This window comes from Lepisma saccharinum, chromosome 1 (genome assembly GCF_977018435.1).
Source record: "Lepisma saccharinum chromosome 1, izLepSacc3.1, whole genome shotgun sequence".
In the NCBI taxonomy this organism is placed as follows: domain Eukaryota; kingdom Metazoa; phylum Arthropoda; class Insecta; order Zygentoma; family Lepismatidae; genus Lepisma; species Lepisma saccharinum.
The window spans coordinates 67,589,299-67,615,747 of NC_139229.1; the positions used below are offsets into that span (position 1 = coordinate 67,589,299).

The following is a 26,449-nucleotide window of genomic DNA, read 5'->3' on the forward strand; positions in this document are numbered from 1 at the left end:
CTCAAATTAAGTGCTACGTATCATATATCCCTATTTTTCTTTTCTAGAAGGCAATTCTGTGCGCCCCATTATAGACTCTATTGGCGCCTATGGTAATTAGGTGTTGCAAAATTTTGATATTATGTATTACCACATTCTTAAATTGTTAAATGTTTTATACCATTTGTTCGTTCCCATTTTTTAGATTGCAATCGATCATTCACTTCCATTTTTTACATTATTGTTATTGTATTTATTACCGGTATTTAACTAATGTATTACAATGATTACAATTATTAATCTCTATGTTGTCCACTGCCTTTTTCAGAGATTAACTAGTCTCTCAAGTAATAATTCCTGTAGGCAGTCAGGTGTTGGTGCCAAAAAAAAAAAAAAAAAAAATTGAGTGTGTTTTGACTTAATTATTGTCTGGTTTACATGTTTGTGTTTTCATCAAGGTTAACTCTGTTTATCTTATATATATATAAATGTTTTAATATGGCTAAGGGTTGTTTCTAATTGGTGCTCTTGCGATACTATTGCGGTTAGGTCATGTTATTAATTCGGAGCCCTATTGGTGTTCTTCTTCTTTTTTCGCAAGGTAGGGGAGTTTGTGACGATTTTTTATGCGAACTCGATTTTAAGTATAATGTTAAAAATCCCGCATCGAATATCGTCACATTTCTCCTCATGTTACTCCGGTACGCTTCGCGTCTGTCTGGTTTCAAGATAAATGGATCGACCGCTAGAGGTCTCTAGTGCATTTTCGGCTTACGAACTGCATCGACAAAAAACAACAGTTCCTTATCAGCTCGCGAGCCGCGAGGGATTTCTGACGTGACGTAGTGGACTACGAGAGAAGTAGCGGCTCGCAGAACTCGGTGTGCTTCTCTCTCTTTCTCTCTTCGATGGCAGTTTTGGTTTTCGCCAAGTACTTGATTTCGTCGAACATTACGAGGGAACGTTGGTTTGTACGTGTTTAGTGAAAATACGTCAGAGGCCATTGGAGTCTTTTGGGAATAAAGGAACGTCAAATTACGTGGATGACAAAAATGGAATTTACTTTTACCATTAATCATTTTTGACTGAGGACGACTTGTTGGTTTCGCCTGGTAAAAAAAAAAATCTGAAATACGAAGGACAATTGGATCGGCAAGTGAGAAGGAAGGACGACAGCAAATACACGACCTTATTATTCGACGGACATGAGAAAGCGACCCATTTGACGACGTCCCGGTGTTCCCTTGATCCAGAGGAATTGTCCAGTTTAGATGGGTGGATCGGTTGCAACGAGCTGAGGTATGTACCCAATGACTCTTTTCATAAGTGAACTGTGAAAGTGTGTTTTTTTGAACGGAAGGCCACTTCGACTCTCTTGTCGTTCCTTTCGACGCTGAGTGATAAACTGAATCAATAAGTAAACCACGAAGTACGAAGAGCGAATTATAAGTAAAGCAACTACGAATTCTCTTTCCCTTTTTTGTGAGTAGACGTCGCAACGTTGCCGTGGATACAGTGAAGAAAGAAAGTGTCGCTTGGACACGTCCCTCTCCTCTCCCGGTTTTTTGCCTAAAGTAACAAAAGGATTAATCGTTCAATTTACTTTGTATGTGGGCAAGTCAGACAATGAGCTTAATGCGCCCAGCTCCCCAAAAAATCAGAATCACGAGTTGGCTTAACTTTCGCGCTATATACCAAACGAGTTTAGCATGAGCACCAAAGTAATATGTAATGTCAAAGAAAATGGATTTTTTTCTTTTTCTTGGGAGTAACTAACAATTAATGAAAGAGTCGTGCAAAAATGCAATCATAGATTTGTCTTGACCTGTTTTAATATATTGCATTATTACGTCATTGGTAGTCACTGGGTTTTGTTCCCGGTTATATTTTCTTGTTGTGCTACCAGTAACGAAGAATTGTTAGTACCTTTTTTAGTCAGTTATTGTTACAGGTGAAACGAAATAATTGTTGTGAATCATATATGTATATGTTACACTTGGAAAAACGCCTGCCATTCTACGCTGCGAGGTAGTGCGTAATAAATTTTGAATTGACTCAAGAAACCAAATTAAGTGTAAGTAATTATCCCTTACTCTGTTAAATTAGAATCCATTGCATTAAAACTTTTGACTAAAACGTGATCGGAAGACCATGCTTGGATGAACAGGCGATTACCTTCATTGATTGAGAAAGCGACTTAATTTGACTACGGTATTTTCAAGTTTGGTTATTGACAAATTGTTTTCTTTTTTTTTTTTTGGTCAAGTCGGTTCTCTACAGAGACTGAGGTGACGGTCCAAAATACTGTCATTAGCCTCAACAAGCCCTCCTGACTATTGTAAGTGATAGTTTTTCTTTACTTCTATTATCGTGCGAGTGATTGAATTTTCCACGGACCTCTGCACCTTCCTTTCAAATCTTGACCTTATTGTCACGCACGCGACTATCACGTTACAAAGTTTTTGGTAGCAGATCTGGTTCTGTATACATACATTTTTCTGCTTTACGTGTTAAACGTAAGAAAAGTTTGGATTCACCCCTTTTTTTTTACAAAAATTTTTTTCCCCCCCACCCCCCCCCTTTTAGGAACTTTTGTTTCCCTTTCCCTTTTCCAGGACTTCTGGTCGTGTACTATTTGGGAGAGCTAGTTTGTTTCACAAAAGGTCGGCAGTCGATTAAATATATAAATATATATATATATATTTTCATATCTATATTTCCTTATGTTGCAGTTCAGTATTGTTACCACGTATGTGTTAGGACCAGTTACCTTTTTGTTCTGGTTGTTTACCCTTTTGAATTTAGGAAAAATTCCCAAAGTAGTTGCCACCATGTCATCCCCTCTACATGGCCATTTGTATGGATCGTCGACCTTCCCATTTCCGCTTGTAAATATACAACCTTCCCCCTTTCAGCAGACCCCGCACTTTCATACACCTAGAGAACTTTTCTTACCCCCCGACTATTCACATGTTACAAACCACATTAGATATTCCGCAGCAACAGAACTTTTACAAGCTTTACCGTATACTGACGGTTCGGACCCTGACCAATTGTTTCATTTTTTGCTAACTATATATAAAACCTTTAAACTTAATCTTTTGGATTTAGAATCCTTATTATTAATGGCGTTTTCATCCACTATGGGAGTACTTCGGGAAGTTTGGTACAATTCTCTTATTGAGAAATTTCCTTGGCCAACGTTCACACGAGTTATTTGGTATCGTTTGGTTCCCTTTTCCAAATTGCAGATCTTACTGAACAAAATATCTAACACGTCCTCAGAGAACTGATGAATTTCTTTCCAGCTATTTGCATGAAATTTTTGACGCTTTTCACATATTACCCATTGATTGGACCGAATCAAGTCTTTTGGAATCGGTTCTGCTGAATTTACAGGATGCCACCCGTCTACTTTTAATGGGTTTTAATCGGCCCACTTCTATGGTCAATTTTATAAGTTTATCTCGAGAAATCTGGCCCATGGAATTACGTCGCGTCGAGCAACAAGCGGAGGAATACACCTCACACTCGGGTGCCTCACCGCCAACCCCGTTGCTTGCCCCCGTAGAACATCCACCTCCAACTAGACCTGCATTCCCTTCTCCTACCCCCCTTTCAGAAACCTTGGATATGTCGGACGATTTTCCCTCTTACGCGATTCCACGGACTAGTGTTACTTTACCGAATCCTTCGTTTTCACATTTGGGCACTCAACAAGTTTCGGTACCAGCGGCTACCACCTTAACGCATATTGAACACCCTTTGACTATTATTGAGACAGCGGTGCCGATTATCAATGCCACCTTGAATTTCACACCGAGTCGCATTCTTCTCGATTCGGGAAGTTCTGTGTCCTTGATTGCGAGGGGATTTTTGGCCAGCTTCCGCCCCAAACCCCCCGTTTGTAAAGACACTACTCGTACGTTACAAACGGTCTATAGTCAGGCCATACGCCTTGACACACGTGTGGTATTGACTTTGAAGCTACAGGGTTTGTCCTGGAAATGGAATTTTTGGATTTCAGAAAATTTACCCTTTCCTGTTATCCTTGGTTCAGATTTTTTTTCCTATTCCAAGGGTACTATTTCCTTTGAACATTTACTCGTTTCTTTTCCCTATTCCACTGATCCCATTCCTTTCGCCTCGTCTGTACCTCCCACCACGCTACACCAGGCACGGTCTCCGGAAGACGATGACCCTCCTCATTTGATTGAGGTTCCCTCTAACATAACAAGTTTATTACATGAATATGATGATGTGGTCACAGAACGTGTTGGCAGTTGTACACTGGAACCAGTGTCTATTCCTTTAATCACTAATGTTCCCTTCCGTTCTAAGCCCTTTCAGTTAAATCCTACACAAACGGCCATTCTACGTCAAAAAATTCAAGAGTTGATGGATCAGAACATCATAGAGGAATGCGCCTCTTCTTACGCATCCCCTTGTTTCCTTGTTGATAAGAAGGATGGTGGACATCGCCTGGTATGTAGTTATAAGCATTTAAATAGACTCATCGCCTATGACAACTTTCCACAAAACCGTATTGATTTGATATTTCAACATTTACAATCGGCTCGGGTATTTTCTTGCTTGGATCTCTGTCAAAGTTTCCATCAGATAAGGTTAGATGAGCCCAGTAAAGACTTAACAGCGTTTGTCACCTCTTTCGGTCAATACCGGTATACCAGGGTTCCCTTCGGTATCAATCTGGGTACTCAACTTTTGACACGTGCCTTAGATAAAATTTTGGGTCCATTTAAATTTAAATTCTTGGTCACATATGCCGATGACGTCTTGATCTTTAGTCCGGATGAGGAAACTCACCTGCAACATCTTCAATTGGTTCTTCAGGCATTTCGAGAAGCTGGGCTAACTGTTAATCCCATTAAGTCCAAATGGATGCAAAGGGAAGTCAAATACTTAGGATACATTTTACGTGAGGGACAACTTGTCTTAGACCCCGACCGTATATCCGCGATTCAGGACATACCCCCCCTAAGAACCTTAAAGCTGTCCAGCGTATTCTGGGATTATTGGGGTACTATTCCCGTTTCATTCCATCATATTCGGAGTTGACTTCTTTTCTTACAGATAAAAAGAAAAAGGGCATAGCCTTCGTATGGTCAGAGAGTGACCAACAACAATTTGATCACCTTAAGCAGGTTTTCCTTGAACATACGGTTTTAGCCTTACCGGACTTTTCTAAGGAATTTGTCCTCCAATGTGACGCTTCGGGATTAGCATTAGGGGCTACTCTTAATCAACGTATGCCTAATGGGTCTTTACGCCCTATTGCTTTTGCTTCCCGTAAGCGGACCGATATAGAACGTCGACAATCCATATACGAGGCCGAATGTTGTGCGATCGTTTATGGATTCAAAAAGTTCGAGACCTACTTAACAGAAAAGCATTTTACTCTTCAGACCGATAATCAGGCTCTTTCCTGGCTTCTACGACACCCTGAGCAATATGGCAAATTTGGGCGATGGTTGCTGTACCTGTCGCGATTTTCGTATTCTGTCGAGCATATCGTCTCTCGACTTAATCCTGTTGCCGATTGTTTGTCACGAATGTACTCACCTGAGGAATTCCAGGTTTCTCCCTTACCTGTTACCTCTATTGCTTGTGCGGCACCTAAATTCCAAATTATCCCCTTTAGTAAATCCGATATTCTTGATCTTCAACAAAAAGATTCTAATTTACAACCAATAGTAACACAATTACGTGCAGGACAAAAATATAAACATTATGCTCTGTATCATGACCTACTTGTTTGGCAACCCCCACGCTCTACAGCTTCCTTAGTTGTTGTGCCCCACACTCTTCAACACCTGATTTGTCGCTATTATCACGATATGCCTATGGGAGGTTCACATTTGGGTATTCAAAAGTGTACTAAGAAAATAATGTCAGTCTTTTGGTGGCCATCCTGTGTTCAAGATATTAAAGCTTATGTCAAGTCTTGTGATACTTGTCAAAAGGCCAAATTGGCCATACGAAAGCCTCCGGGGTTTTTGTCATCTGAGATCATAAAACATCCCTGGCGACGCCTATATATTGATCTTGTTGGTCCTCTTGTGCGTTCGTCAAAGGGCCACTCTTATATTCTCGTAGTGGTAGATGCCTTTTCAAAATGGGTTTCTCTTTATCCTCTTCGGGGACCCACATCAAATCAGATAGTAGAAAAGCTTCGCTCCTTATTTCTTGTGTTTGGGGCTCCTTGCGAACTGGTGTCGGATAATGCTTCTTATTTTCGATCTCGTCACTTTAATTCTTTTTTGTTTGAATCTCGGGTGAAACATATTTATACTAGCTCCTATTACCCTAATCCTTCATTGGCAGAAAGATTTATTCGCAATCTCAAGGCTTCCTTGATAGCGTATCATTCGGATGACCATACCAAATGGGACGTCCATTTACATGCTATTTCCTTTGCGTTTAATACCGCAGTACAGGAGAGCATTCAAACTACACCTTCACAAATAATGTTCGGACGAGACATTGATGGCCCTATGAATTTCTTTTGGGAATTCACATCTGATTCCGACTTGGCCGGCCCTCCTTCGGCCGACCGCGCAAAATGCTGGGCTCAAGCTTTTCATCACCTACAAAAGTCTTGGGCCACACGGCGGGATCGATATGACCCTAAAAGACAGCCTTCTTCAGTTAAAGTAGGAGATATGGTTCTCTATAAAACCTTCCCTCAGAGTAAGGCCTTCCAGAACATCACCGCCAAACTTCAACAACGATGGGCTGGTCCTGCCAAAGTGTTTAAGCTTTTAGGTCCAGTAACGGTTCTCCTAGTCGATCCCGAAACCGAGGTTTTTCTTCGCAAGATTCACATATCTCATCTTAAACCTTATTATATTCGGGATGATCCTCCACCGGATGTTGACTTGTCCGACACACACCTAGCTTCTGTCCTGCATCCTATGGAAGGAAAGAATTTAAAACGCCCCCTGCGTCAACCCCAGTCTCTATACTACAATTTTTGCCACAGAAGTGGACATTCCACGTCTCACTGCCGCCGTCGTTCTTCCCAGCATGATCCCCATTCTCGTAATCCGGCTGTTCCAAGGTAACAGATGCATTCACTTTCACATGTATGGTATGGTATGATAAGTGTTTATATGTTCTAGAATGTTAAGGTTTTCTACTGCAAGTGTACTGTTTATATCTTGTTTATTACTATGTGTTTATTCACTGTTTTGTATTCTTACTTGGGGTATGTTAAAAACATTTATTTATTAATCTTCATCAAAGTAAAGCAAACTATGATTCATTACTTAAGTTACAATTTAACTTCATTTAGTAAATTTGGATATCAATCTCTATACCTGTTTGACAGTATATGTATATTTTTGGGATTGTTTGTTTCAAATATCTTGTAATTGGTGCTCTTATTCCTCGCTGTATTCCCTTCCTCCTTTTGGTTTCCTCTCCTCTTTCCTATCTTTTTGTTTTTTCTTCTCCTCTTCTCTTCTAATGTATTTCATTTTTTTTTCTTTTCATGGTTTTTGAGGAACCTCACAATTATATAACATCTCGGAATCAGTGGAATTGAGGCATCATAAGGATGATTACTTATCACCGTGCAACAACATATATATATTTCCGTCTACGTCGCAAATATCTTCGACCTGTAAGTGCATATCTGATCGTTGTTCCAGTGTCAGTTTCACCTCAAATTAAGTGCTACGTATCATATATCCCTATTTTTCTTTTCTAGAAGGCAATTCTGTGCGCCCCATTATAGACTCTATTGGCGCCTATGGTAATTAGGTGTTGCAAAATTTTGATATTATGTATTACCACATTCTTAAATTGTTAAATGTTTTATACCATTTGTTCGTTCCCATTTTTTAGATTGCAATCGATCATTCACTTCCATTTTTTACATTATTGTTATTGTATTTATTACCGGTATTTAACTAATGTATTACAATGATTACAATTATTAATCTCTATGTTGTCCACTGCCTTTTTCAGAGATTAACTAGTCTCTCAAGTAATAATTCCTGTAGGCAGTCAGGTGTTGGTGCCAAAAAAAAAAAAAAAAAATTGAGTGTGTTTTGACTTAATTATTGTCTGGTTTACATGTTTGTGTTTTCATCAAGGTTAACTCTGTTTATCTTATATATATATAAATGTTTTAATATGGCTAAGGGTTGTTTCTAATTGGTGCTCTTGCGATACTATTGCGGTTAGGTCATGTTATTAATTCGGAGCCCTATTGGTGTTCTTCTTCTTTTTTCGCAAGGTAGGGGAGTTTGTGACGATTTTTTATGCGAACTCGATTTTAAGTATAATGTTAAAAATCCCGCATCGAATATCGTCACATTTCTCCTCATGTTACTCCGGTACGCTTCGCGTCTGTCTGGTTTCAAGATAAATGGATCGACCGCTAGAGGTCTCTAGTGCATTTTCGGCTTACGAACTGCATCGACAAAAAACAACAGTTCCTTATCAGCTCGCGAGCCGCGAGGGATTTCTGACGTGACGTAGTGGACTACGAGAGAAGTAGCGGCTCGCAGAACTCGGTGTGCTTCTCTCTCTTTCTCTCTTCGATGGCAGTTTTGGTTTTCGCCAAGTACTTGATTTCGTCGAACATTACGAGGGAACGTTGGTTTGTACGTGTTTAGTGAAAATACGTCAGAGGCCATTGGAGTCTTTTGGGAATAAAGGAACGTCAAATTACGTGGATGACAAAAATGGAATTTACTTTTACCATTAATCATTTTTGACTGAGGACGACTTGTTGGTTTCGCCTGGTAAAAAAAAAAATCTGAAATACGAAGGACAATTGGATCGGCAAGTGAGAAGGAAGGACGACAGCAAATACACGACCTTATTATTCGACGGACATGAGAAAGCGACCCATTTGACGACGTCCCGGTGTTCCCTTGATCCAGAGGAATTGTCCAGTTTAGATGGGTGGATCGGTTGCAACGAGCTGAGGTATGTACCCAATGACTCTTTTCATAAGTGAACTGTGAAAGTGTGTTTTTTTGAACGGAAGGCCACTTCGACTCTCTTGTCGTTCCTTTCGACGCTGAGTGATAAACTGAATCAATAAGTAAACCACGAAGTACGAAGAGCGAATTATAAGTAAAGCAACTACGAATTCTCTTTCCCTTTTTTGTGAGTAGACGTCGCAACGTTGCCGTGGATACAGTGAAGAAAGAAAGTGTCGCTTGGACACGTCCCTCTCCTCTCCCGGTTTTTTGCCTAAAGTAACAAAAGGATTAATCGTTCAATTTACTTTGTATGTGGGCAAGTCAGACAATGAGCTTAATGCGCCCAGCTCCCCAAAAAATCAGAATCACGAGTTGGCTTAACTTTCGCGCTATATACCAAACGAGTTTAGCATGAGCACCAAAGTAATATGTAATGTCAAAAAAAATGGATTTTTTTCTTTTTCTTGGGAGTAACTAACAATTAATGAAAGAGTCGTGCAAAAATGCAATCATTTTGTCTTGACCTGTTTTAATATATTGCATTATTACGTCATTGGTAGTCACTGGGTTTTGTTCCCGGTTATATTTTCTTGTTGTGCTACCAGTAACGAAGAATTGTTAGTACCTTTTTTAGTCAGTTATTGTTACAGGTGAAACGAAATAATTGTTGTGAATCATATATGTATATGTTACACTTGGAAAAACACCTGCCATTCTACGCTGCGAGGTAGTGCGTAATAAATTTTGAATTGACTCAAGAAACCAAATTAAGTGTAAGTAATTATCCCTTACTCTGTTAAATTAGAATCCATTGCATTAAAACTTTTGACTAAAACGTGATCGGAAGACCATGCTTGGATGAACAGGCGATTACCTTCATTGATTGAGAAAGCGACTTAATTTGACTACGGTATTTTCAAGTTTGGTTATTGACAAATTGTTTTTTTTTTTTTTTTTTTGGTCAAGTCGGTTCTCTACAGAGACTGAGGTGACGGTCCAAAATACTGTCATTAGCCTCAACAAGCCCTCCTGACTATTGTAAGTGATAGTTTTTCTTTACTTCTATTATCGTGCGAGTGATTGAATTTTCCACGGACCTCTGCACCTTCCTTTCAAATCTTGACCTTATTGTCACGCACGCGACTATCACGTTACACACCCAAACGAATTCTTTGGGTAACGTGTTGTAGCGTTTGACGCCGCTGCCTGTTTTGACCTGGTTCCAAATCGGTTTGATGAGATTCCTGTACTTCTCGCCGCTACTCGATTTCACCCTATTCTGCGAGGCATCGTTGTTTTGGTACAAGGCATCCGTCATGATTAAAATTTCCTTGTAACTCTGGTAATCTTCGTCGGTGTAATCTTTAGGCTGCTTTTTGGCAACGAGTTCCCACAGTCCCACCGTACCCGGATACCTGGTCCAACTATCCTTCTCGCCTAAATTGACTTTAATGTCGTTGCCTTCGAAGGTGACTTTCGATTTCCCAATCTTCCAAACCACACCGCCGCCTTCGTTGGTTTCCATGCTGGGATACAATCCGAACACTTCATCCTTGTCGAACTTCCCCGTGCTCAGGTAGTCTCGTGCCAAAGGTCCCAACTCGATTTTATCCGAAGACGACGACGTGCTACCTATGGCTCGACGTCGTGCCGGTACGTCCTTCAGTTCGAACGGCGTCGAAGGAATGCTCGAAATGGGCGTGGGTACGGTGTAACTTTTAGCTGCGAGCGGTACGAGTTCGTTGATCAAATTTTTATTTTGTTCCGTGACACTTTTAATTTCTTTACCTAGACCGCTGATGGCATCGATCACAGGTTGATCTTGACGTTTCTTCTCTTCGTAGGATCCGCGATTCTCGGATTTCCAACCTTTGAAGCGCTTCGCGAGGTATTCCCGCAACTTGAGATTTTCGTCTTCTTGAAATTGACGTTTTGACATTTTTCTATATACGTTGAAACGTTTTTGAAACGTCGAATTCTCAGCCTATACGTTCGGTTCTCGTAGTTTTCTGCTGTCACCCGCTTGAGGCTATCCACTTTTTCTAACACTCACTTTTTGTTGTAATGGTTATTTTATATATGCTTGTCAGACGTTTGAAAAAAAAAGAACGTTTTTTCAAATTTTATTTTTTAGTTTCTTACGACTTTTGATTTTTTTTGGATTTTTTTCTTCTTGTTGCAAATCTGAAATCGTCCTCTTGTTAGCCTTTGAGACGTCTAGATAAACGTTTATTTTATTTCTATATTTTCCATGGTTTGCTTTTCGAGTCATGTCGATGGTCACGAATCCGAAACCGTCACTGTTCCAACAGTGGGAGCAGAATTTAGAAAATAGATTGTAATTTATTTCAGCCCCTACGTAATCATCGTGTCCGTGTTTTAAATTGATGTGGTCTTGTCGAAACAAGCATATGAAATTAGCATTATCGCGTAGCAGTTGTTTCGGAACCTTGGAAAAAGTTTGTGCCAGGTAGAAACAATCCAATCCTTTGTGACGTCCTCGAGTGAAAAAATTACGAATCTCGTTTTGATTTTCCAAGATCATGTCGTCGAACACCACAACGGAATTCTCGAGACAATCGTCCAGTGGAATGATTTCAGTTGCGAAAGTTGCAATGCCCAGTCCCTCGTACAGTTTCATAAGTTGCTGGTATTTCGCTTGTTCGAGACTTTTCGAAAATACGTTGAGGTGTCTGTTTTCCCAGTCTAACCAATTGGGTGCGAGGATAAAATTATCAATGAGCAGTGTCGTCTTTCCGCACCCCGAAGGTCCTACGATCAGACATCGTATGCTGTCGGGGAGCAATTCGCCGTTCCTTTTCTTCGTTTGACTTTCCGAATCAGGTAGACGTTTCACGACATTCCACGTACTCATAGAATCACTTCGTTCGAATCGATCCAACTCGTGTCCGGAAGTCCCAGCCATTTCACCAGAAGTTTGTCGCCTCTCTTGCGCAAAACTTTCTCGATGAGGTACGTGTCGGGGTATTTAGTTTTAGAGAGTTCCTCCTCGTAGAAGCGCCCCAATAAAATTTCACCGCCACTGTCCTTTATTATATACGTGTGACGGTTCCCGGGTAAAACTCGAACCACGGTAAAAAGTTCCGTGCTCCAGTTTCGTGTGAAACCCCTGTCGAACGTTCGCTTCAATTTACTGATCCTCACCTGGTCTCCAATTTTGTATTTAGGTTTTTTTTGTCGTGGGTGTGTACTTTGGACAGTAAACGGTAGAAATTAAACGTTGCTCGTCGGACTTGGTAACGTCAGCTGGCTTCATGCCTATCGTTCTGTGCCGTGTGTGATTATAGTCGTTAACGAGTTCCGGAAGAATGGTGACCCACTTGTAACTTCCCTGAAGCGTAAAGCGTGACCACATGCGCGATTTCAGAGTGCGATTGAATCTTTCCACGATGCTGGCCTTGACGTCACTGAAGGTCGAGTAATGTCGAACGTCGTGTTTCCGAATAAACTTTTGGAATACGGCATTGTAAAATTCCTTCCCCTTGTCCGTGTGCAGAAATCGAGGTCGTCTGCCGCCGCTTTCGCGAAAAATTGTCTTGAATGCTTCCGTGACGCAAGTTCCTGTTTTCGCCTTCAAAGGTAGAGCCCATGCGAATTTCGAAAATGTGTCTATGACGGTGAGGAGGTACTTGTTGCCCTTGTTCAATTTATGTACGTTTTTTAACTTGCCGCTACTCATCTCGACGAGCTCGCTTTCCCAGAGGTCATCGATGCCCTTGGTTACCACCGCCAAACGTTCGTAGTTGCGGCGTGCAGTTTTATGCAATTCTTGGACGATGGCTTGCCTAGACATTTTTCTTTTTTAGAGATTACGTTTCAAGAGAAGCACCAGCGTGATGGGATTCAAAGAGGGTGGCACCTCGCTCGTGTTTTGAACGATCAGCTTATCGCCGGCACTCACGTCGAAAACGGTAAGGTCTTCGTCTTCGTGTATTTCATATATGTTGCGCGTTTCGTTCCAACGTGCCAGAGGAATGTTTCCTGCTTTCTGGACACCACGATTCGATATTAAGGTCATGGTGGGAACGCTAGCTTTTCTGCCGTGAGACCAGTACGAAAATTCGTTTATCTGAATCGTGCCATCGAGGAGAAACTTGTAGTACGGATGATAAGGATGCAACATGTACAGTTTGTTACCTTCGACGAACGTGGAGATTCTCTGCTGATTGGGTACGCTGTTGATTTCGATGGCTTGCAAGGTGAACAATTTGGCGAATTTAGTGTCGACGCCGAGCAGATTACTGTGAACGTGTCCGAGTTTATTTTCGATGGGCAGCAAATGCTCGACTATGGTATCCGTTACGGCAGAAAATCACGGTTTGATTTTCACTTCCACGTTCAACTGCTTGTAGTTTTCGTTGAGTTCTTGCAACTTGGCACCGAAAGAGGCCAGCGTCGATTCCTGCGTGGATTCCAGCACTCCAACTTGATCTCCGATGTTGACGACAATCTTCTGAAGGTTCTCGACTTGATTCAATTTCGAGCTCTTCTCGGTAAGATCGTTCACGATGCTTCGCATCTCGGTAAACTGCGTGTGAAGGTCGGCGACGCTCTGCGAAGTGGGCAACGTCGACACCAGCGAATTAATTTCATCTCGAATCTGTTCCACGTTCGCCGTTTCCGTTTCCAGTCGTTTCAGCATTCGAGATATGTTCCTTTTCAAAGCGTGTAATTCTTTGGAGGTGGGGAGATTGGCCACCCTACTCTCGAGATCGCTCAATGAACTTTTGACGTCGCTCGATTCGGATAGTGCCGTCACCGCCGTTTTAAATTTTTCCAAATCTTCGCTCGAAGGCACGCTCGTCCGTAACGATTCCAAGTCACCCTGTATGTTGTCCAGTACGTGATGAAAATGAGCAAGATTCGTTTCGACGTTCAAATTTTCTAAATATTCGATCTTCTGCTGAACCGTGCTTAACGTGTCTTGAATGCTCGTCAACGCTCTTGCTTCAGCGTGAATATTTTTAATTTCTTCGTTGATCAATTCCAAAGACGCCTGAAGCGTAGCGATGGTGGTTTGAATGTGTTCGAAATCTCGATAAGCCTCCAATTGAATTTTTATGTTCGCGACGCTTTTACCGATGACCTGCAGTTCGTCCGACGATGGTAGGTTCGTCATGGTATCTTCCAAAGTCTGCAACTTGGATTTAATTTCTTTCAACGTGCTGGCGAATTCTTCTTGTAATTTGGAAACGACGACATGCAAGCGTTCCACATCAATATCATTCACGACGGTTTGAAGTTCAGAGAAATTCTTTTCTATTGCGGAAGTTCGTTCTTCGATTTCGAGTTTCAATTTTTCCAAATCTTCATTTTTCGATTGAAATTGCTGTAATTTGGCCAAATCATTTTGAAGCGAATCCACGCTCAACTGTATATTTTGAACGTTGTCGTAAGAAGGTACGTCGACATAATTTTTTATGAGCGTTTTCAGTTCGGAATCGATTTTCAGAATGGGGTCGAGACATTGCGTTTGGAGCGTAGCGATCTCCGACTCTAAACTTTTGTTTAAGGTCTCCTGCAAAGCGATCAAATCGTTCCTCAACTTTTTGACTCGAACGTCCAACATGAGAATCTCTTCTGCGTGGTCTACACGCTTGGTGTTGCCGAAAATGTCGTTAGGCATTTTGGTTAACGGTTATTTATTATAGGATAGACGATTCGTAATTCTACGAAGAGAGGAACGAGTTTGTCGTAATCTCCGAGGAGTTCCACGTAAAGATAATCTCCTGCAGAAACATCGTACGCCATGTTAGAAAGTACCTTGTCGTGCTTCATTCGAAAAATGTTCTTGCCGCTAGAAATTTTGATTTTTCGTCCTTCGTTCTCCGGATTCACGGTGATTTGAACTTTCCCGTCGATCGGAATTTCGTAAAAATGTAAATTGTTATTGAAGACGTAAAACATCTTGCCCACATCATCATTCAATTTCGTCCAAATACTGTTGAGGTGTACAATTAGTAGACCATTGAGTTTAGATAACACGGAAGGTAAGAGGTTATTGGAATTTGGTAGTGCAGTTTCCATGATGCTTTGTTTCCGGAAACCAAAAAGATTCATTGTCCTTGTTAGTTATTTAAATTTCAAGAGAAGATTTTCCTCTGCGGCGATGCAATTCAAAAGGCTCGAACATGTAATTATGTCACTAAATCACGATGAAGAAGAAAAAAAGTAAGAGTTGAATTTAATGAGCCTCGTTTAGAGCGGGCTTAACGACATAATAACAACTTGCAACTTTTCATCGCCCGAGGGCCCCTCTTTTCCTCCGTATGTTTTTGAAGAATGGCAAGATACACAGCGGACTTCATGGCTATGGGGTTACAGTTAACACACGTCACATTTATCGCTTCCATTGCAGTGGCCCCACTCTCTCGTGTGGATTTGACAATCGAGAACACGTAACTTGTTGTCTCTGCCATCCAATGCGACCTTGGTTACGCGCGTCGTGTACAATTCGTGTAATTTATTCGCAATGCGATGATCGGTGCTGAGTTTTCTTTTACCTTGAAACAGGCATTCTTTGTAGTCTTTCATGCTAAATTTGCTGGTACTTATTTTTCCTACCCCTTTCGCTTTCTTGATCTCTTTTTCTTCTGCAATCTTGACGCAGTACATTTTGGCACGAAGCCCCGCAAATTCGCTGATGTAATTACCAGCCGCTTCGTCTTTGAACTTTCCTATGGTCATTTTGTTTTCTGTCGAATGCAAGTGATGGCCTGATGGTAAGTTGCTAAAATCAAAAAGATGCTTCATCTTAGTCAGATCATTTTCGAGGCTTGGTGTTTGGATTAGAAAAATGAAGCTATCCGTGTCAATGTAACATATTTGGATGTTATCTCCATAAAAAGGTTGAAACTGATCGTAATAGGATTGGTACATGTGCAATTTAGAGAGTTCAAGGACGGTGACACCTATGGCAATCGGCTTGTTGAGCATCACTTGCTTCTTGTTCTTCTCGACGAATACCAGATTCTCGTCGAAAATGGTGAAGTTTTTGAAGTAGGGGGACGCGACAATCTTCTCAAATTTCTTTTCGTCCGTGACCAACGTTGCGTCGATGTAATTGCGAACGTTCTCCATCGTCTTGCCGTAGATGGCGTTATTGAACAGTTTGTACAGATCCTTGTCTGCAGGCGATGTCGATTGCGCTCTGCGTTGCGTGTTCTCGGCTATGTAGGGTTCCAGCCACTTGCTCTGTCGGAACTTCAATCCTCTATGTATTTTCTTCAGCTGCAAACCGTGACTCACGTAAAATTGGAGGAGTCGGTAGTGCAGAACGTAATTCCGCTTGTTCTCCATGCTTAGTATGAGTTTTGGCTCCGATCCTCCAGGTGGCTTCTCTTTGGTGGGGGCCAGGGCCAATCCGTGATGTTTCTCGTGAAGCGTTTCGGGATAATCGAGATCCACTTCCAAGAAACAGCCCCATTCGTTATCTTCGCTCCAGTTGAGAAAATCCTCGCAGGAGAGTTCCTCTTCGGTCATCCACGCGTAGTCGCCGATGGGAAGACACTGGGACATGGAGTGGCCATACAGGTTGTTGACATCCCAGTAGACGATGTAGGTGCTGGGCTTCGATGCATCGTAACCAGGCGTATGAGGATTATTTGCCTGAGCATGGCGTCGGGGACATTGGACGATGCCACCGCGTATCGCACTCTCCATGAAGGCATACTGTTCTTTCTCTGCAATGAGTCCCAGTTCCACGTTGGTGTATTTCATCATAGATTCCCAAGTCAATCCCGGCGTCGTGAAGAAATACGCAGGATCCAACTTGTAGATTGAGATGCATCTCTTGCGAAACGATTCGAAAATGTCCATGAGGAGAGTCACGTCTAATTTAAGATACAGATCGTGATAATCACGAAAAGTTTGGCAATTGAAGGCCGTCCACACACTACGAGCGTGTTCGTAGTCCTCTTCGGAACAGACGTCCTCCGTGAGATGAGAATAAAATGCCTCCCGGGGTGGAAGTTCCGTCTCGTCAAATTTGTCGAAATCGTTGACGTACTCGTAGGGGTAGACACCCTTGCAACGCAACAGATTCAAATTCTCATCTCTCCCCGAAAAACATTTTTGCTTGGTGGCCACAAGATCTTCGTCGCCAAGTTGAGCTGCAAGGGTGGTCAGGCTGGAGGACAGGAAATTGTAAGAGTCCAGGATTCTAACTTCCACACTTCCTCCTTCTTCGAGAGGGATCCACACTCTCACCGCAATATACTTCTCGCTCGTTCTCGGAATGATGCTGATTCGAGAAGTTATGTTGTAGAGCTCTTTAACGAACAGATGCGTATCGTATTTTTCCGTGTAATGCAGAAACACGGCAACGAAATGCGACTCCTTAATCTTGAGATTGCACGAATTACAGATGGTGCTCAGGAATAATCCATTCTGATGGTAATGGTGTACGACCTTGTGATTTTCGGGGGGTGAAAGACTGGTTACACTCAGCGCATCTTGTCGCCGTGTCATGTCTCCGCTGTTGTTCCGTCGTGAGAGCAGGTGGAGAAACGTAAGAGCCTTTCAGGCTGGGTGCAAGTTCTCTTGCGCATTCCGCTATCTTCTTAACAAAATGTTTTGCCGCATCAGGTCCACAATACAAGATGACATCATTTAATTTTTCTCCGTAGATGGAGAAACTGCAAGGCTCGTGGTGAAAAATTTGGATCGTGCTTGAGGTAGAGAGATCAGGGTTGCAAGACGTCATGGGAACTTGGAAGCTTTCAAAGTCGGCATAAAGGACAGCGGGATGGTGGAGAAGAGCCTGGTGTTTCTGAAATTTCATCTTGGTTCCGGGTTCCGGCATGACATCTTCGGGTTCTGCATTCACGGAGCCAAAACACTTGTGCTGTTCTCTCATCTTCTTTCCCACGCGAAAAATTCTCAAACATCGATCGCAAATTTCGATCTTATCGTGATCCTTGGTGATCTGTCTTCCTACTAATCGTGAGAAATTCCGTATCAAACTGTAACGGCCATCTACAAGCAAGAGTCGAATTACATTATTCTGGCTTCTCGCAGGTCTTAACACACGAACGTTGCCGGAATCGTCAACCCCAAACACAGAAATATCGATATCTTCTCCTTTTTCCTCTCTATAGTTTTTTTCAAATTGATCGATCTTATTCAGGGGCACAGGATAGGAAATTCCTCTCATCATATTCTCGTATCTCCCCTCATATCCTCTGTAATTGGACAGGCGTTGGGGGTTATTATTAGCTGGGTGTAATGCGGCGATGACAGACCATAGGAAACTCTTCGCATCATTACTTTTTATGTTCAACACTGCATTTTGCTTTTTTTTTTTTTTTTTTTTTTTTTTTTTTTTTTTTTTTTTTTTTTTGAGCGCTGCGTAATGGTTTGAAATTGCAGACTCGAAGCTCTAACATGTGGCTGCGACCGCAAAGACTCCATCCACTTCCGCGACCTTCAAACTCTTCTTGTTTTTGTCCCAAGTGCTCGAATAGCCGTGTCACTATCTCGTCAAGATCCTCGTTATTGTCATCGTGTAAGCCTTCGCACCCTACGTAAAAGCTGAAAGTGCTTGACTCGGACGAGACAACTTTCTCATACAGCAGGGTCAAGACGAGATGAATTTTAACTGCAACATTAACGAGGCAATCACGTAATTGATCGACTACTAGAGATTTCACGTTGTCGAGGAAGGTGCTCGAGTCACATTTTTCGTCGCTTCCAGATTTATACGTCATGATGCGTGCACTTTTATTCAAAGCACCGCCTTCATGCGCATCAGTGCGAGATTTCTTTGCCGGGGGGACGACATCATGTTCAGGTAGACGACATTTTTTTCAAATGCTTCGAGATGTTCGATTTGGAAATCAACTTCCCACAGTTTCGACATGCCACTTTCCCGCAAAGACCGGAGGGACCTGGTTGCGGTTCCATTTTTTCTCTGTTATTTATATATATACAGAGAATTTTTTTGGGGAGGTTGTGGTGGTGGTGGTGGTAGGGGAGAGCGCACTGAAACAGAAGGAAAAAAAAGTTGAAAAATGCTAGACATTTTTTTTTCCTTCCACATATATATATATTAGACGCGAACAGTATGTATGTGTGTGTGTGTGTGTGTGTGCACTGTTGTAGGAGGTAAAAAATATGCGACATGTAAGTGTGTGTCAATTTTTTTATGACTCCTCTGAATATGTGTGTGTCAGACGCAAAACAAAATATAAATATATCATGAAAAAAAAATAAAAACTTACCTTTCAAGAGAGATAGAGAGACTTCAAAATAAAACTTGTAGCTCACTAAAAAACTTCCACGATGATATGTATGTATGTATACTGCCAGACAAACAAATTAAAGAATACTGAACTGCCACGATTGACGTTCACCTTTCAAGAGAGATAGAGAGACTTCAAAAAAAACTTGTAGCTCACTAAAACTTTCACTATGATATGTATGTGTATACTATCAGACAAACAAATTAAAGAATACTGAACTGCCACGATTGACGTTCACTATGATAATGATGTACAAAAAGAGAAACTGGTACGTTATATAGGAACCCCCACCCCACGCGACCCCCTTTGGTGAAAACACAATGAGCGCTATAGTCAATGTCCTAGCAATAAACCCCGTTGACCGATTCACTCATGCATGTGGTACAAACGAACAATGCTATACTTTTTTTTTCAACAAAAAAAAACTTTTCGATGCGCACAATATCCTGTGGGGGACAAAATAGCAATGAACGGGCGTTCACAGTTCCACCCATGCATGTTGTCGATCATTTCCTCGGTCTCTATTCCACGCCCCGTCAGGGTGTGTGGTGTGTGAAACGGGCGACCCCCCCCCCAGCTCTGTGAGAACCAGCACAAAACTCAACCATGCCTGAAACAAAAACGGTGGACGCTTCGTTTCGTGCTTGTGATTCCATAAAAATAATACGCGAAAAGGTTGAAAAATTCCACGTGCAACAATGCAGCTTTTTTGTTGGTCGAGCATAATGTGGATAGATAAATTTCCAAAGCGGAAGATGCTGCTGTGCTCGCTTCCGCCGCATCCGCTTCTGATTCAATTGTTATCGGGGGATGTGGTGGATTCTTCATTCATGACCGTGGAGGCGAAAAAAAAAATAGATCCGCTTAGGGTGGGAGCGGATGCGAGATGAATAGGTTCGGGGGAGATGTTTCCGTTGTGGTTGCTGGGGGGTTGCCGAGGGTGGAGTCGTCCACTGAGGAAGCGGGCATGGATTGCGATGCGGATGAAACGATTATTTCTTGCGCCCTCGAAAAAAAAAAAAAACCAGTCGAGCACACACCTGCAGGAAACACAAAAAAAAGCTTTGCGAGCGAAATTTGCGAATCGTTCCAATATGCGGACGCGGAGCAGAAAAAATGAGTAAGGTTTCGAAGCCATTGTTTTTGGATTTCCGCACCACCACATGTCGTTGTTTCCAAAATTGCATCGTTGTACGATGTTAGTTTCGGAAACGCTTGCAAAAATATTTTGTATGAAAACAACATCCCGGACGTTTCTTGCCGTACAAGCTCCGGAATGGTCACTAACGTTTGGGGTGATGCTCGCATCGAATCAAAAATCGATTTCAATTTTTCCGAACCTTTCTCAAGAGAGGCTATTTGATATTTTCTAACGTTTTGTTTTGCAGAAAATTTTTTGGGATCGGTTTGAAAAAGCGTTTGGTCCGTGATGAAAATATTACATTGAGCGACGAAACACAATTTCTCTACGGGGATCGGAAAAGATTCAGTTCGACCGAGCGTCGCCATCCACGTAAACATCAAAAATTGCACGAATGCTTTGGGGGCGGCTTCGTACAGGATTATCGATTTATGTTTCATGGAATAATCTACGTAAGATTCAAACATCGAGAACGAACAACGTTGATTGAATTTTTGGCAGCATTCGCAATACAAATCCAAACTCGTGAGGATTTCGCCACCACGCACCCTGGCGAGGTTATAGGGGCCAGGGATCCTAAAAAAACAACAATTATTATTTGTTTGTTTGCGTCACAATACGAAAATAATGAGAGGCACGCGCGCGCGCGTGTGGCACATCGTTCCCCCGAGAGAGGTTTACAAAGGTCACGATATGTAAACATTGGTTCCGAACTTGGAAAATTACGATAAGGTGCATTCGTACTTCAAGGATGAGAGAGTGAATTCTCTCGTACCGGCTTTTCTGCGCCGTGAAACATCGTCAGCGCAATAAATGAGACGCGGAACGTGGAGAGAAAGTGAGTTTTTCAGGTTTTGGTGGTCGTGTGGTCAAGAAATCAGAGTTGTGCTCAAAGGCATATTTACTATCTACTAAAAGTGTTTAAATGTTTCTACGCTAAACAGTATAAAGATAGGTGCGGCTTCTTAAAAACAAGTTTTCTGAAACGAGATTCACTTTGTTTACTTATTTCTTGAGTTGGAATTACTGTTTTCTGCGCTTTTCTCCTCTAAATAAAACTTCTGCCTGTATAATATAATTGTGATTGCTTACTAAACGATTACCATTGTTTATTTTTATATACACTGCATTTATGTGTATCCATTTAAAGCAACGCTTCCTAACTGGGAATGAATTCTCAGGGCAAGGGAGGCAAAGATTGTACTCTGCCCCGTACAGAAAGAAGGCAGAAAGTGACTCCCCGCAATTCGGCACCTATGATGGCATCCTACTTTGTTATCAAGTTCTGGAAAACTGTTTTCTCAATATCTATGTGTGTGTTAGATAGCGCTCTCTTATATTTTGGCTTATAATTAATTAAATACTATTAAAATCAAATTTATTATGAGTCCGTTTAAGTCCATGCATTTCTGCAAGCGTTCCTGGAAGTTGTACACGCAGTTCAATAGGTCCTCATGAATGGCTTGTGTTAGGGAGATTTCATACCGAAGCGACAAACGACATGTGCCACTTGAGGATTTCACCAATCGAACACAGGCTTTTGCGGCTTGTTTCTGTTGATTGGCTCTTTCTCAAGCGACATGTGTCGCGTGTCGTTTCGGCCTGAAATCACCCTGTAGTATTCCGGATACCTCTGTCGGTTATTCAAGTCATTATTATCAACCTGGATGAAAGTTTCTATGGGGGTGGTTTATAGTGGTGGGAAGGAACGACGGACAATTAGAATAATACTTTGTTCTTTTTTTTAAAAAAAATGTAACATGAAAAATGTGATAATTACATCTATGTAGAGTAAGATTAAACTGGTTAATCAAACACCGTTGTGTATAATACAATATGTTTGGAACATGATGTTAATAAAATCGAACATTTTCCAATAGTAATTATATGATTATTTGTAGTGCTTGTGTACATAATTAGAACACATGTGCCAAAATATCATGCGACAAGTAGAATAATATGTGGTACTATGTTATTTTTGTTCATTTGTGTGGTACTATATTGATTTTTTAAGAACAATAATAAAGTATTATTTTAAATGTCTATCCATTGTACCATTCCTAGAATTTTACTGCTAGTTCTCCTATCTTTCAGTAGATCAGAAAAACACCCCCATTTGTTGATCTTTAAATTAAACAAGCTAAAAGTATCGATGAGTAGTTTGTACGAGAATTATCGACAATACTTCGATAAAAGTAAAAGGAAGCAAACATGTTAATGCAAAGGAAATTTCCTAGCGAATCTGAAAGCAATTATTTTTATCCTGGTACGCCCAGAAAGGCAATCCAGAATGAAATCTAACTTGATAGGCAATGACTTTTATTCACAATCTCCTATTTATCCCTTCCATCGGGACAACCGAATTTTTTCTTCCGTTTAGGTAAGAGAACTCCCAAAGTTGTTCTTGTGGAACACTCAGTGTGTTTTGAAATTATACTCTGTTGTTTTTACGTCACTTTTATACCTTTCTAGGTTAATCGCAGTAATGAGGTGAAGGAAACAAAGCGAGAAACGTTCTTGACTTGAGGAGGGTTCTAACCCGGTACCATTTTGAGCCATATTACCACTCCGTCGCCGGTGCTCACCTTCGCCACCAGAAACTTCAACTTGCTACTAGCTGTGAAAAAGTTGGTTTCAAGTCAATTCGCTGCTCACATAAGCTAATGGGGACAGGACCTACAGTTTAAAGTCAGATCCAAACCGCTGTACAATATGCCTCCACTGGGGATCTAACCTGGGCCCCTCGGATTAGAAGGCGACCACTGCGCCATCTGATGATGATATTTTTTCAAATCATATTTCCTTGTTCTCATTTTCTACATCATATTCCCCTTGTCTGGACAATTCGTGCGAAACGAGTCGATCATCGTTAATATTACAACCTGTATGTTGTAAATTCTAGCCTTATGCCCCCTATTATCTCTCTCTAATAGAGCATGCAAACTACAATTTAATAATATTTTTGCTTGTAGCCTCATGCATGCTAAATGGCTCCGTCAGGTCAGATCAATTAATAACTCCATCACGAAATTTGTAATTGAATTGCGGTACCAAATTGCCCACGCAAATACGTTGGTTTTAACGCATGCATCTGATTATAAAGTGGAGGAGATACATTCCGGCCCTCACGCGGAATGCGCTGCAAAATCCCCGAGAGATATTATGGTCTACTCCCCATCATATATCCCCCCCCGCGCAAAAATTATAGTCTGGAGAGTTTCTCTGTCGATTTGGCAACTTGCGGTGTCGTTACATAAACATAAATATAGAAAAACTCAATATGCTGACCAAGGCAGAAATTTATTTTATTATAAAACATAAACTAAACGTAACGTTTCAACCTTCTAGCAAGGTCTTCTTCAGACTCTGCACCAATAAATTTCTTCCTTGGTCAGCATATTGAGTTTTTCATATCATGAAAACAAGGCTTAATGGAGTTATAAATATAGAGTGTCCCACAAAGGGGTTTACACTATTTGAATGTTAATAACAGAGAAAGTACACAGAAACCTGATGGAACTTTTTGTATCTGGATCTGTCATGATTAGTGCTTGTTGCCATTCATTTGTTTTTCTTTAATTTCAGTTCAGTTGCCAGTGACAAGTAATTGACAAGATGACTGGGAACCTTTCCGTTGAGCAACGAAAGTGGATTTTAAAGCGTTTTTGGAAATGTGAGAACATGAAAGATGTGCAGAGACGATGGCGGGCAGAATTTGATACTGCGCCACCGTTACGTGTAACAATTACGAAATTACGCGACAAGTTTGAGAGGGAAGGAACTATGTGTGATCTGGGACAGTGTGGCAGGAAGAAATCAGTATCGGACGAAAGAGGGATGGAAGCAGTGGTACAAACTTTCACAAGATCCCCCAGAAGTCCATACATGAAATTAAAGAAAAACAAATGAATCGCAACAAGCACTAATCATGACAGATCCAGATACAAAAAGTTATATCAGGTTATCTGTAATACTTTCTCTGTTATTAACATTCAAATAGTGTAAACCCCTTTCTGGGACAGACTGTATTTTGGGTAGCTGTTCTGAATTATGAGCACAACTTTACCATCAAAATAACGAATGATGTGTGACATGTTATCGAAACATGTGGGATTCATTGATTGATTTTGATATTATAGGCAGGTTCTGGTGCTAAGAAGATACTGGTGTTTGTTGGAATGAAAAGAAAAGCAGATTTTATCGCAGCGTTTTTGTCCCAGAATAGTCTCCCGACCACCAGCATCCATGGGGACAGACAACAGCTTGAACGTGAAGAAGCTCTGGAAGATTTCAAGTCTGGGCGTATGCCAATCCTTGTGGCTACTGCTGTGGCAGCTAGAGGCCTGGATATAAAGAATGTGGCGCACGTGATTACTACGATCTGCCTACGAGTATTGATGAATATGTGCATCGAATTGGTCGAACTGGCAGAGTAGGCAATAGGGGAAAGGCGACCAGTTTCTATGATCCAGAAATTGATAGAGCTATCGCCAAGGACTTGGTGAAAATACTTGAACAGACTGAACAAGAGATTCCATCCTTCTTGCAAGATGATGCATCTCTAATGGGTGCCACATCGTCATTCTCAAGAAGCAAGTTCGGTGGTACAGATGTCCGAAAGTTTGGGCAAACTGATAACAATGACTTTGGAAATGCGTCGTATCAAGCTCCTGAGACCATTGAAGCAGATGTGGAGTGGTGAGAGGAAATTAATTTACCAAGACTGTTTTAAGTGACAAAAAAAGTTTTTCGTGTGTTTTAAAATTGCATACTTTTATTATATTTTTTTTCAAATGTAATCAAGTGCATACATATGAAACTATTATTTTTCATGCATTGTGAACTGGTGCTCGCATGAGAATACTGAGAAGAAGTATTTTTAATTTTAGTACAAGGAGAAACATCCTTGCGCCATGAGCTGTGATCAAGACTATGTTATGTGCTGTGCGATTGGAAGATTATCATTCCACTTTACCATATTTTGTTCAGACTAGCAAAATGTTTTTTAGTGATACTATATCGTTCGTGTTGTGTTCCTACTGAATATAAGTGCAAGGTAAGTCATTCCTGTTGATATTAGGTGGAGAATTTAATGATAAGTGCGTTTGAGCTTCCTGTAAGTTTTGCCTAGTTTACTACTGTTCATTTGTAAAAACGTGTGTTTATTTTCAACAAATGGAATTGCTTTCCACACTGCTATGCATCAGCACAGAGGCTATTTTTGTCTGCCACACAATACGGGGATGAGCCCCTTAACTAAAACAAATTTGAGGACAGGCCCCAAAAATAAAATAAAACATATCTGCTAAAAACTTACTTATACTAATTCATTCATTGATTACTTAACAAGAACTAAACCTATATTGTCTCTGAGGACTAAAATCTCCTTACCTGGCTAAAAGCTTAGGCTGTAAAGGTGCACTCAGCACACAGCAGGACAAACACAAGACAACACGGCTCCCAAAGGATTATACTGGCCGTGGTTGATTGATTGATTGACTTGATTTATTTTACTTCGCTATTTGTGTTACTTTTGGCTAGTTTGCGAAGATGGGGATGAGTGTGAGATATGATGAAATTGATGGACACTCGCAAACATCCATGCCCAGGCCAGGATTCCAATCCGGGATGTAGTGAGGTTGACTATTTGAGACTTTAGCAGAAGGTCATCTCTTACACCCTTCTCTTTACTGTACAACCTGGATATTAAGCAGAAACTATAAAATTTACATTTCGTTGTTTATAAATTCGTGAACAAACTGATCAATCATTTTTGTTTACATGACGGTCTCTTTGTATGTATCTTCACAAAGTTAATGGTCACGAGAAATCTACCAGGCGAAGCATCCTTTTCTTGCGAGGCGGTTGATGTTGGTTCTGTAGTGAAAAGTTCGAAAATTCCGTAAGGAAATCTGAAGGAGGAGGAACAACGAATGGGTATCATGGAATGATATGAAAGATGAGAATAGAGGAGAATGGCTCAATCTTGTTTCAGACAGCAAAGGGAGGTTTTGCAAGGAGTTTGTACGGCTGAGTGTAACTTCGGATACGTCAAGGTTTTGTATGGCCGAACGATCTGACCCGATGGTACAGTGGGATCCACTAGT

At 41.2% G+C, this 26,449-nt stretch overlaps 1 protein-coding gene across 1 annotated transcript in view; it reads left to right on the forward strand.

Moving 5' to 3' along the window:
• The window catches only part of LOC146004836 (ATP-dependent RNA helicase vasa-like), a 182,934-nt gene extending 157,511 nt beyond the window's left edge, over positions 1-25,423 (forward strand). Inside the window, 2 exon segments of the mRNA XM_083143883.1 lie at positions 24,482-24,713; positions 24,716-25,423. Coding sequence (XP_083000009.1) covers positions 24,482-24,713; positions 24,716-25,044 — 561 coding nt within the window. The 3' untranslated portion in view covers positions 25,045-25,423.
• The last annotated feature ends 1,026 nt before the right edge of the window (positions 25,424-26,449 follow it).